This window comes from Hypanus sabinus, chromosome 12 (genome assembly GCF_030144855.1).
Source record: "Hypanus sabinus isolate sHypSab1 chromosome 12, sHypSab1.hap1, whole genome shotgun sequence".
Taxonomy (NCBI): Eukaryota; Metazoa; Chordata; class Chondrichthyes; order Myliobatiformes; family Dasyatidae; genus Hypanus; species Hypanus sabinus.
Window position 1 is genome coordinate 112,078,637 of NC_082717.1, and position 12,592 is coordinate 112,091,228.

Sequence of the window (12,592 nt, forward strand, 5' to 3'; positions counted from 1 at the left end):
GCCACATGTTAAGAATCAGGAAACTCTTCAGTGTTTTAATGCGACTCAGTCTGATGCCATAAAAATTCATTCAGAGAAACAGATAATTGGGAGCAGACTGAGTTTGAGGATAAAAACAAACTTTTGCTGGAAGATGATCCTAGCTGTTGAGCCTGAGAATGTGTCATTGACTTGGAGAGAGTCTTTGAACAGACACAGTTACTGGAAACTCGTGTAGGGAATTCTGTCATCTGGAAACAGAGCCAGATTTTCTTTTGGGTGGAGATGCACTCAGCTGCAACTTTTTCCGGTACTGTGGCGGCTCATTTCCTAGCGTATCCGAACCGACTCACAATTAGATAGCCTACGGGGGTTTGCGAGCACAGAGCTTTGGAGCCTCTTCGCCATGGGGGGCCGGTTGACAGAGGCTTAAAAGTGAGGCTGAAGTTTTCGAATAAAGTTTTTCCTTCGACTGCAGTTACCGACTCCGTGTCGTAATTTTAGCGCTGTTTGTAGCACACCGCTACAGTACCTCCTTTATCTAATAAAGTGGCCGCTGAGCATATTTTGGGGGTTTTCTGCTGCTGTAGCCCATCCACTTCAAGGTTTGACATGTTGTGTGTTCAGAGAAGCTCTTCTGCACTCCACTGTTGTAACGTGTGGTTATTTGAGTTACTGTCACCTTCCTGTCAACTTGAACCAGTCTGACATTCTCCTCTGACCTCTCTCATTAACAAGGCATTTCACTCACAGAACTGCTTTTCAGAACATTTTCTGTAAAGTCCAGAGACTTGTGCATGAAAATCCCAGGGGATCAGCAGTTTCTGGGATACTCAAACCACCCCATCTGGCACCAACAATCATTCCACGGTCAAACTCACTGAAATCACATTCCTTCCCCATTCTGCTGTTTGATCTGAACAACTGAACCTCTTGACCATGCCTGCATGCTTTCATGCATTGAGTTGCTGCCACATGATTGGCTGATAAGATATTTGCGTTAGTGAGCAGGCGTCCAGGTGGCCACTGAGTGAAAGTTTTTGGTGGAGGGTTTGATAGATGTCATGAGGAGATGTTGGGCATTCAGCCAGGAGCATGGCCAGACCTGTGCCAGGGCACAGCTATATCCGAAATGGACCTCAGAAGGTGTCCCAGTAGTGCAGCAGTTAGCGTAATGCTTTACAGCAATAGCTGTAAGACCAGGGCTCATTTGTTGCCGCTATCTGTAAGGAGTTTGTACATTCTCCCTGTGACCATGAGTGTTTCCTCTGGGGGCTCCAGTTTCTACCCATATTCTAAAGTCATACAGGTTAGGGTTAGTGAGCTGGCATCAGAAATGTGGTGATACCTGCAAGCAGCCTAGCGCAATCCCTCGCCGATGTGAATTAACTTGTGGCAAAGGACATATTTCACTGTATGTTCCAACATACATGTGACAATTAAATAAAGCTGAAAGCTAATTAATGAGGGTGCAAGGTCACAAAATGAGATCTTCAGGTCGTAGTCATACTGCTGAGATATATCAAGGATGTGCTGGGACACATCATCAATGACGTAACCTGGGGTCAGCGGGTGTTACAGGGTCTTTCAACATTGGACAGCCTCACCCAGGTGATCCAGCCAAAGCTTGATCAGGCCACAGCTTGTGTCACAGCAGCACTGGTCCATGGGTCACTCTTCTTGTCCACAGCCTTTGTGACGGTGCTGATGGCTTTTTTCTTTGCAGCCCCTGTAACACCAAAGAGAGAGTAGGGTCTGCAGAGTGAACAGCCGGCTGAACCTCTACACTCCACCTCTACAGGCTCAGAAGTGCCCTCCACTCCTGTCTCTGGCACTGCTTTTCCAGCTGCTGGTATCTCATCTTCTGATGCTCAAACACCTCCTCAGTCCGGTCTTCCCAAGCATCTGTCAGCTCTAGCATGACCAATTGCTTTGAGGTTTCTGACAAAATGACCATGTCTGGCCTCAGGGATGAAGATGTGATGAAGCCAGGGATCTTCAATTGTTTGCCAAGATCGACTTTCAGTTGCCATTCAGACGCCATGGTGAGCAAGCCTGTTGGTGATCTGTGGTTGGTCTCCAGCTTTGACAAAAGCTATGGGCTTTCTAAGTTGATGCGGGTGCCTATTGTTGTTAATGGCCGAGGAGATACTTTCTGCCACTGCCTTCAGAGCCTGGTCACGGTGCCAGTGGTAGCAGCCTTCTCCCCAGGCTTTTGGCCAGCTGCTGAGGTTGTCAACATGTCTCTTAGTCAAGGCTTTTAAGAGACAATTGGATAGGCACATGGATGAAAGGAAGATGAGGGATATGGACCGGTGTAGGTAGGAGGGATTAGTGTTTGGGTGTTTTTGATTTGCTTTTTAGCTAGTTTGGCTCAGGATTCTATATGCTATAAGCTGCAGGGTCCCTCTGCCAGGGCAGAGAGGACATGATGGCGCCTCACTTTTGCCCCAAGCAATATGTTCACTGGATTAGACAGCACTGGGGTTCAGCCTGACAGGTGTTGGACTGGGAGATCTTCCACTTCAGCGCACCCTCCCATCTTGTCCAAGCTCCCTGCTGTCCCATTCCCACCATCCTGATGGTATGCACTTGCTCAACGGCTGCCCACACCTCCTCCTGGACCAATTTGCTTCTGTCCCTGTCCACGGCCCTGTCGAAGCAGGTTGAAGGGACAGTACCCAGCCCCATCCGACCAGATATCACTGTCCCTGTGACTCAGCTGTCTCCACTGCATCCTGGGCCTTCCACTTCCTGCCTGTCTGGATCTCAATTACTGCCGAAAACTCTATACGCAGCAATTCTCTTGTCCGGGAAACCATGAACTAGACCGAATCTCTCAGTAGCAAAGCTGACAATGATAGTTGACATGGTCTGGAGTCATCAATCGACATCTCCCTTGGTTATTGCCTCAATGATATGGACTAAACTGCAGCCATTCCTCCGATGGTTTGCTGGAGGCCACTTGACCTGCTACTCTGCCTGGAGTGGGAGCTTCTGGCATTTGGAGGTTCTGGACACTGTGGGCTGATTCTAGGCCAGGCTCCTTCTGCAAATCACCAGGAGTGAATCCTGAGCACTGTAGCACTCCCTTCTTTCCAGCCATTTCAGCTTGGCCTGATGTATTTTTAGGCCACACAGCTTCTTACAGATCTTGCAGACAGATGCACCTCTCACTCATCATCGCTGATCTGTTAGCGAAAGTTGGCATCCTGAGGTCTGTCCTGGCAAGATGCTCATCCACCTGACCCCCGGGCTCCCCTGGGAGTATGCCTCTGTAGGCCTCTCTGTAGCGTGTTGGGTTTCTCCCTCTCAGAAGATGCCGGTTGTGGTGCTAGCCCTTCCTGTCCCAGTTGCCGTCCTTCAAAGCTACCAATGGTGTCTCCAGTAGTCACCAACCTGCTGTTGTTTGTCACCCAGACTATTCCTGGGTGTCACTGACTGAGCCAGAGCTTATGATGCTGAGGTACATCCCAGGATGCGCTGGGACACAACATCAGTGATGTAACCAGTGCCCATCGGCTGATTCGCGTTTTTCAACATCAGACCGGGGTGATCAGGCCCTGGCTAATGTCCCAGCAGCACTGGTCCACAGGTCACGCCTCTTGATTCATAGCCATCTAGAATCTCTCTCAACAGCCTCTGTGACGATCCTGATGGCTCTTTTACACGGCAGCCCATGTAATGCCAAGTAAAGAGTAGGTTCTGCACAGTGAGCAGCCAGCTAAACCTCTACACCTCGCCTCCAGAATAACACAGCACAGTAATTGGTTCTTCAGCCCATCTGATTCATGCCAGCCACAGCATCCTCCCTGCTAGTTCCAGTTCCTCTTGTTAGGACCACAGCCCTCAAAGCCCTTCCCCTCCCAGTACTGATCCAAAAGTCTCTTAAATATCACAATTGTACTTGCCTCGATCCCCTCCTCTGGCAACTCATTGCAAGCATATAAATCATGGTTCAGAGTTTGGACCTGAAATGTCGACAATTCCTTCCCCAACTACAGAGGTTTTTAGACCTGCTGAATTTAGCAAATGCAAGAAGCACAGTCAAATCAATGAAAGACCGCTCTCAACAGGTCTGAAAAAAACAACCAAAGTGCAAAAATCAGCTATGAAAATACAGAAATAAAAATAATAATGATTATAATAATAAATTAGCAATAAATATCAGGAACAGAAGATGAAGACTCCTTGAAAGTGAGTCCACGGTTTGCAGGGACAATTCAGTGAAAGGGCAAGTGAAGTTGAGTGAAGTTATCTCTCTGGTTCAAGAGCCTGATGACTGAGTGCAATAGATGCTCTTGAACCTGATGGTGTGAGTCCTGAGGCTCCTGTACCTTCTTCCTGAGGCAGCAGTAAGAAGAGAACATGGCCTGGACGGTGGAGGTCCCCAATGATGGATGCTGCTTTCCTGTGACCGCCACATGTTGTGAGAGATTGTAGAGTTGTACAGAACTAAACCTATCAGCCTGTCATATCCTTACTAACCTTTTTCTCATCAGTAATAATCCTGTGCCTGCATTAGCTTGGTATCCTTCAATATGTCTGTTTAAGTGCCTGTCTGGACTTCCCTTAAGGGTAGTAACTATATCTGATTCCATCACATCCTCTGGCAGTGGGTTCCAGATCAGCCAATCTCTGTGTAAAACTGCTTACCCGCATCAGATCTTGTTTAAAATTTCTTCCTCTCTCCTGAGATCCCTGTCCTCTCGTCCCTGAGATTCCCTAATCCTCTCCCCCGAGACACATGGTCCCCTCTCCCCTGAGATTCCTGTATTATCTCTTCACCCAAAATCCGCATACCCTCTGTCCTGAATTCCTGACTCATCCCTCCAGAGATTGTCATCTCCCCGGCTCCAAGATTCCCATTTCCTCTCCCCCGAGGTTCCCATCCCCTCTCTGAGTTGCCCATCCCCTCTCCCCCAAGATTCCCGTCCCCTCTCCCTGATTTCTCATCCCTGCTCCTCTTTGATGACAGTGAGAATTTGAAAATATTGGACCCATTGGGATGATTCCCTGTCCAGTTTGCATTTACAGGCTTCCCCCACTATCCGAAGGCAGAGCGTTCCTATGAAACTGTTTGTAAGCTGAAATGTCGTAAAGCGAAGAAGCAATCACCATTAATTTATATGGGGAAAAATTTTGAGCGTTCCCAGACTCAAAAAATAACCTACCAAATCATACCAAATAATACACAAAACCTAAAATAACACTAACATATAGTAAAAGCAGGAATGATGTGATAAATACGCAGCCTATATATTGTATGTATGGTGTAGTTTCACTTATCAGAAAATGGAAGCCAAAATTGATTTGGAGAAAAAATTCAGCACGTACACACATGCGCACACAACTGCCCGCACAAGGCTTCACGGTCATGGTAGTCTTTCTCGGGGTAAACACACATACAAAGCGGGCGTCTTTTTTTCATAAAAGTGAAAATCCTCTTTGGTTAGCGAAAACAGGTACTAATGTAGGTCTTTCATAACAGCAAGGTGTTGTAAAGTGAACGTTCAATAAATGGGGGCCACCTGTACTTCTTTGTCTGGAGGTAGTGATTCTGTTTGGAGGCATATCTCGAGTATTCCTTGTGAGGGATAATGGTTCTGTTTGAGGCGTTTCTGGGTCATTCCTGTGTGAGATAATGGTTCTGTTTGAGGCGTTTCTGGGTCATTCCTGTGTGAGATAATGGTTCTGTTTGAGGCGTTTCTGGGTCATTCCTGTGTGAGATAATGGTTCTGTTTGAGGCATTTCTGGGTCATTCCTGTGTGAGATAATGGTTCTGTTTGAGGCGTTTCTGGGTCATTCCTGTGTGAGATAATGGTTCTGTTTGAGGCGTTTCTGGGTCATTCCTGTGTGAGATAATGGTTCTGTTTGAGGCGTTTCTGGGTCATTCCTGTGTGAGATAATGGTTCTGTTTGAGGCATTTCTGGGTCATTCCTGTGTGAGATAATGGTTCTGTTTGAGGTGTTTCTGGGTCATTCCTGTGTGAGATAATGGTTCTGTTTGAGGCGTTTCTGGGTCATTCCTGTGTGAGATAATGGTTCTGTTTGAGGCATTTCTGGGTCATTCCTGTGTGAGATAATGGTTCTGTTTGAGGTGTTTCTGGGTCATTCCTGTGTGAGATAATGGTTCTGTTTGAGGTGTTTCTGGGTCATTCCTGTGTGAGATAATGGTTCTGTTTGAGGTGTTTCTGGGTCATTCCTGTGTGAGATAATGGTTCTGTTTGAGGTGTTTCTGGGTCATTCCTGTGTGAGATAATGGTTCTGTTTGAGGTGTTTCTGGGTCATTCCTGTGTGAGATAATGGTTCTGTTTGCCTTTGTACAGGACTTCAGTATCATCTGTGGCCGAATTACCTGCCCTCCTGTGTCGTGTGCCAGCCCCTCCTTCATCGAGGGCGAGTGCTGCCCCTCCTGTCTCCGTGAGTACACCTACAGCGTTTCGTGCTGAAGTTCACAACTGCACACCGTGTTTCCGTGATTGCCCAGTGGGGATCAGAACCAGAAAACCCTTGTGGGGACAGGGCAGAGACGACAGGTGAAAGTACCATCGTGCTTCTGGTGTGTATGTGTGTGTGTGTGTGTGTGTGTGTGTGTGTGTGTGTGTGTGAGACTGGCACTGTGAGGAGATCAGCTTCATATGGGGACCTGCTCCATGTGAGGGACCAGCTCCACGTGGGGGACCTGCTCCGTGTGAGGGACCAGCTCCACGTGGGGGACCTGCTCCGTGTGAGGGCCTGCTCTGTGAGGGGACCAGCTCCATGTGGGGGACCTGCTTTGTGAATGTGACTTGATCCTTGTGGGGACTGGCTCAGTGCAGGGGACCAGCTCCATGTGGGGGACCTGCCCCATGAGGACTCCAGTCCCATGGGCTATCTAGTGAGTGTCACGGATGATGGGAACAGCTGAACTCCCCTCCACATCTGACAGCGTTATATCAGATATCCTGCTGAACAGTAAATGTTTCTCCTCTGAGATTCCTGCTCACTCTTTCCTAGTGGTTCCTATAGCTTCTCTCCTGGAAATTCCTGTACTTCCTCGCCTGGAATTCTCTTACCCACTCCCCTGGGATTCCCGTCTCTTTCCCCTGAGATTCCCATACCCTCTCTCCCAGAGATTCCTGTACTCTCTCCCCTCAGATTCCCATACTCTCTCACCTGGGATTCCCATCACACCCCTTGAGGTTCCTATGCCCTCCCTCCTGAACTTCCTGCGCCCACTCCCCTGTGATTCTTTTCCCTCGGTAGCAGAGATTCTGATACCTTCCCCTTAGGATTCCCATACCCACTTCCCCAGGATTCCTATCTCTCTCTCCCCTGGGATCTCCTCTTTCCCTCGAGTTTCCTACTGCTCATCCCCCCACCATCCTCGGGTATTTCCAAAACCTCTCTCGTCTGAGATTCTCGAACCCTTTTCCCTGAGATTTCAGAAATCTCTCCTACCTCCTCTGATGACCATATGTTCGATAGTTCAAGGTTCCCATTATGTTCATCACCTGAGTTTTCTGTCTGCTCCACTTGGAAATTCCCATCTGCTCTGGGCTCTGAGATATTCCTGGGGATTTTGGCACTGGCTTTACACTCCTTTGCAGATTCTTGTACAAAAATGCCATTTAAGAAGTGATTTTGATTAGATTCTGCTGTTCTAGCAGAAGTTATCTCTGGGATTTATTTACACTGTGTTATAACAGATCACAGGGAGATAAGCTGCTGAAGTCCGTGGGATTGTTACGGGACTTCTGAGGGTTTTGTGTTACGAGGTGAAGTCTTTGAGGTGGGTTGCCAGGGCTGTCTGGAACCATTCCCTACAGAGTGAGTCAAGATTCAGAGTCAGACAAGCAAGCTTGTAATGGTGAGGCTTTATAAGGCATTGCTCAGAACACATTTGGAGTATGGTGAGCAGTTTTGGGCCCCATATCTAAGGAATGATGTGCTGGCTTTGGAGAGTGTTTAAGGGAGGCTCCTGAGAATGAAAGGGTTAATGTATGGGGCGTGTTTGATGGCTCTGGACCTGTGTTCACCAGAGTTCAGAAGAAGGTGTGTTGGTGGGTTGTGGAGGTTGGTGGCAGGGGCATCTCACTGAAACCTATTGAGTATTGAAAGGTTTCGGAAGAGTGAATGTGGAGAGGATGTTTCCTATACTGGGAGAGTCTAGGACCAGCGGGTACAGCCTCAGAAAAGAAGGAACAGAGATGAGGAGGAATTTTTTCAGCCAGATGGCGGTGAATCTGTGGAATTCATTGTCACAGACAGGTGTGGAGGCCCAGTCATTGGGTATCTTTCGAAGTGGAGGTTGCTAGGTTCTTGATTCGTGAGGGTGACAAAGGTATCTCTAAATATAATAAATTAAATTAAACCAAAATCACTGGCAGAACTGCGATGGCTATAGGTAGCTTCTGTGGAAGGAGGAAATATGGAATAAAAGGAGCCCCGTTCTTCTGTTCAGCACAATTCCTGCTGGTCTTCTACCCAACTTAACTCTCCTGCCTCATCCCAAATCCCTCGATCCCTGGAGCAAAATATCCATCAATATCAGTCCTGGGGGGTGGTGCGGGGGTTGGGGGACACAGTGATACAGCTATTAGAGCCTCTGACTTACAACCCCAGAGAACTGGTTTCAATCTGGCCTCTCGTGCTGTTTGTGCAGACTTTGCACCTCCAGTTGCGTCCCCCAATCCTGAATGATTGTTGGCCAGCAGGTTAATTGGTCACTGCAATTTGATTCTCTCCACCATGAAAGTAGAATCTGGGGAAGACTTGATGAGAAGACAGGAAGAGTAAAATGGGATTAGTGTGACCAGATGCTTGATGGTTGGCAAGGTCTGTATGGAGCAAACATCCTATCAGAGAGTGAGGAGAGAGTGGGTAGGTGCCAAGGGCAGCCTATCAGAGAGTGATGAAAGAGTGTATGGGTGCCAAGGACAGCCTATCAGAGAGTGAGGAGTGAGTGGGTGGATGCCAAGGACAGCCTATCAGAGAGTGATGAAAGAGTGTATGGGTGCCAAGGACAGCCTATCAGAGAGTGAGTGAGTGGGTGGATGCCAAGGACAGCCTATCAGAGAGTGAGGAGTGAGTGGGTGGATGCCAAGGACAGCCTATCAGAGAGTGAGTGAGTGGGTGGGTGCCAAGGACAGCCTATCAGAGAGTGAGGAGGGGAATGAGTGGGTGTCAAGATATCCAGTCTGATTGAGGCAATGAAGCCCCTGTACCTGATAAAGTGGCCACTGAGTCTACATTCGTGGTCTTCTGCTGCTGTAGTCCATCCACTTCAATGTTTAATTTGTTGTGAATTTAAGATGCTCTTCTGCACATCATTCTTCAAGCATATTGCTAGTTGAATTACTGTTACCTTCCTGTCAATTTGAACCAATCTGGCTGTTCTCCTCTCTCTGATCTCTCTCATTAACACGGCACTTTTGTCCACAGAACTGCTGCGCACTGGATTTTTTTTGTTTTTCGTAAACTCTATAATTTCTTGTGAACCTCCTCTGGTCTTTTTCCAATGCCAGCACGTCTTTTCTCAGATAAGTTACCTTCTTGCTCCTTACATGATTGGACTTGCTTCGGTTTTAGCCTCTCTGCATTTCCTCAGCAGAACAACATCAATTTTAAATAATCAAGAAAAGGGTTAAGTGGGAGATCAGGAAGAGGTTTTTTGCCCAGAGGGTGGTGGACATCTGGAAAGAGAACACGCAGAAAACTACGTCACATTTAAACAGCACTTTTTATTCGCACCAAGGTCTTGTTTTCACATCTCGTTCTCTTCACTGTCTTGTATACCACTCAGTGGCCCAGGAGTGTAACCCAGTGTGGTCTTCTGCTGCTGTAGCCCATCCACTTCAAGGTTTGACATGTTGTGTGTTTGGAGAAGCTCTTCTGCACACCACTGTGTGGTTATTTGAGTTACTGTCACAGTCCTGTCAGCTTTAACTAGTCTGACATTCTCCTCAGACCTCCCTCATTAACAAGGCTTCTTAACCCACAAAACTACTACACATTGGATTTTTTTGTTGTTTCTCACACCATTCTCTGAAAACTCTAGAGACTGTTGTGTGTGAAAATCCCAGGAGATCAGCAGTTTCTCAGATACTCAAACCACCCCATCTGGCACCAACAATCACTCCACAGCCAAAGCCACTTAGATCACATTTCTTCCCCATTCTGCTGTTTGGTCTGAACAACATCTGAACCTCTTGACCATGTGCACATGCTTTAAGCATTGAGTTGCTGCCACATGATTGGCTGGTTAGATATTTGCATTAACGAGCAGGAGTGCAAGTGTACCAAATGAAGTGGCCACTGAGTGTGTTATTTTATAACTTGGAGATGAAATCCAAATGAGCTGAGCCAGGCCTTGAAACCCTGAGGAGACCCACAGGGGGAATGTATGATCTCCTTACAGACAGTGGCAGCAGCTGAACACGGGTCACTGGTGCTGTAAGAGTGTTACACTAATCACAACACTACCAAGCTGCTCGCAGCCTTCCCCTTCTCCTGCGACCGTTAATCCTGAAACAAACCACCCCAACCGACTGACCTGTCTCTTCTTAGTTCAGCTGGGGTGGTGAAGGGCACTGCAACCTGGACCTCGGCTGTGGTGGGGTGGGGATTGTACGTGTCCGGGTGTTGAGTGGTCTCTGTTCTGCCTCCAGTCAAGGACAGTGAGAATGGCTGGTCGCCGTGGTCGGAGTGGACAGAGTGCTCCGTGACTTGTGGCACCGGAACGCAACAGCGGGGAAGGTCCTGTGATCCCACTAGCAGCCGCTGTGAAGGCCCCTCGATTCAGACCAAGTCCTGCCAGCCGGCGGAATGTGACAAACGAAGTAAGCCTCGCTGACGGGGAACAGAGGGTGGGGGGGGGGGGAGGTTTTCTGCTGTCTCTCAGTACTTAAGACCATAAAACAGGAGCAGAATCAGGCCATTCAGCCCATCGAGTCTGCTCCACCATTTGATCGTGGCTGATTTACTATCCCTCTCAGCCCCATTCTCCTGCCTTCTCCCTACAATCTTTAGTGCCTTTACTAATCAAGAACCAATTAACCTCCGCTTTAAATATACCCAATGAATTGGTCTCCATACAAGTCTGTGGCAATGAATTCCATAGATTCACCACCCTCTGGCTAAATAAATTACTCATCTCTGTTCTGAAGGGACATCCTTCTATTCTGTGGCTGTGCCCTCTGGTCCAAGACTCTCTCACTATTGGATACATCATCTACACAGTCATTTTATCTAAGCCTTTCAATGTTCTATAGACCACCCCTCATTTTTCTAAACTTGACCAAGTACGAGCCCTGAACAAACAAATACTCCCCAAGCTTTAACCCTGTCATTCCCGGGAACCTCCTCCATTGCTAGCACACTCTTTCTTAGATTTGAGACCCAAAACTGCTCCCAGTGTTCCCAATGCCTTATAAAGCCTCAGCATTACACCCTTGCTTTTCTTGATTGATCCCACTCCAAGAAGCACAACCAGTCTCCCAGCTGCACCAGGTGTCAGCACCCTACCCACACATCACAGCAAGGATGGACAAACCTGCGACTTCCTCTGCTTTGCAGAGGCAGAAGGTGTATTAGTATTGATAAACTGGTTTATTATTGTCACATGTACTGACATACAGTGAAAAGTGTCTTGAAAACTGTTCACGCAAATCAAATCAATACGACGTAAGACGAGGTAAGGCCAATAATCATCATCATAAGTACTTTATTATTATAGAGTGGTAAATTATTTCATTACAGCAACAACATTTAAAAACACACAATTAGCAATAATAATAAATAATATGAACTCATAATAAAGTACAGAATAATAATATGCACAATAATAATTTATCAATATGCAATAATAATGTGTGAAATAATAAAGCAGAGACTATTGTACTATGATGTGTGTTCTCCTGTCACACAGAGGTAAACTGTTGTATATGCTTAATGCATTTGGTAGGAAAGATTCTCTGTAATGATCCTGCTGATAGCAGAGCTGAATGAGCCTGTTCGAAAGGGTATTCCACTGCTTATTCATTAGGTCAAGAGGATGATGTGCCAGATTGTCCATAATGGATAATAGTTTGCTTTGTGACCTCCTCTCCACCACTAACTCAAGAGGGTCCAGATTGGGTGGACTGATCCAGCCTTTTTGATGAGTTTCTTTAGTCTTTTTGCATCACCAACACCGATGCTGCTCCCCCAACGTAAAGCAGCAAAGAAGACTGCACTCACTACAACAGACTGGTAAAAAATCTCCAACATCCTGCTGCACACATTGAAGGATCTCAGCTTTCTTAGAAAATAGAGTCTGTTCTTCCCCTTCTTGTAAACAGCCAGGGTGTTGGTTTTCCAGACAAGTCTGTTGTTGAGGTGAACACCCAAGTATTTGTACTCCTCCACCAACACAATCTCTTCTCCCAGAATCTACACAGGACTCATCACAGTCCTCTTCCTCCTCAAATCAATCACCATCTCCCTGGTTTTGGCCACATTCAGGAGCAGGAGATTCCTCCCACACCACTCCACAAACCTGTCCACCAGTCCTCTGTACTCCGACTCCTGCCCATCTGATACACCCAACCACCACAGAGTCATCGGAGAACTTCTGCAAGTGGCAGGACTCA

General features: G+C 47.2%; 1 protein-coding gene across 3 annotated transcripts in view; it reads left to right on the forward strand.

The window, feature by feature from the left end:
* LOC132403297 (thrombospondin-2-like) overlaps positions 1 to 12,592 on the forward strand; it is a 271,139-nt gene that overhangs the window by 227,846 nt on the left and 30,701 nt on the right. For all 3 annotated transcript variants that reach the window (XM_059986753.1, XM_059986752.1, XM_059986754.1), the window contains exons 7-8: positions 6,308 to 6,401; positions 10,631 to 10,801. In XM_059986753.1, coding sequence (XP_059842736.1) covers positions 6,308 to 6,401; positions 10,631 to 10,801 — 265 coding nt within the window. The remainder of the gene's footprint in view (positions 1 to 6,307; positions 6,402 to 10,630; positions 10,802 to 12,592) is intronic.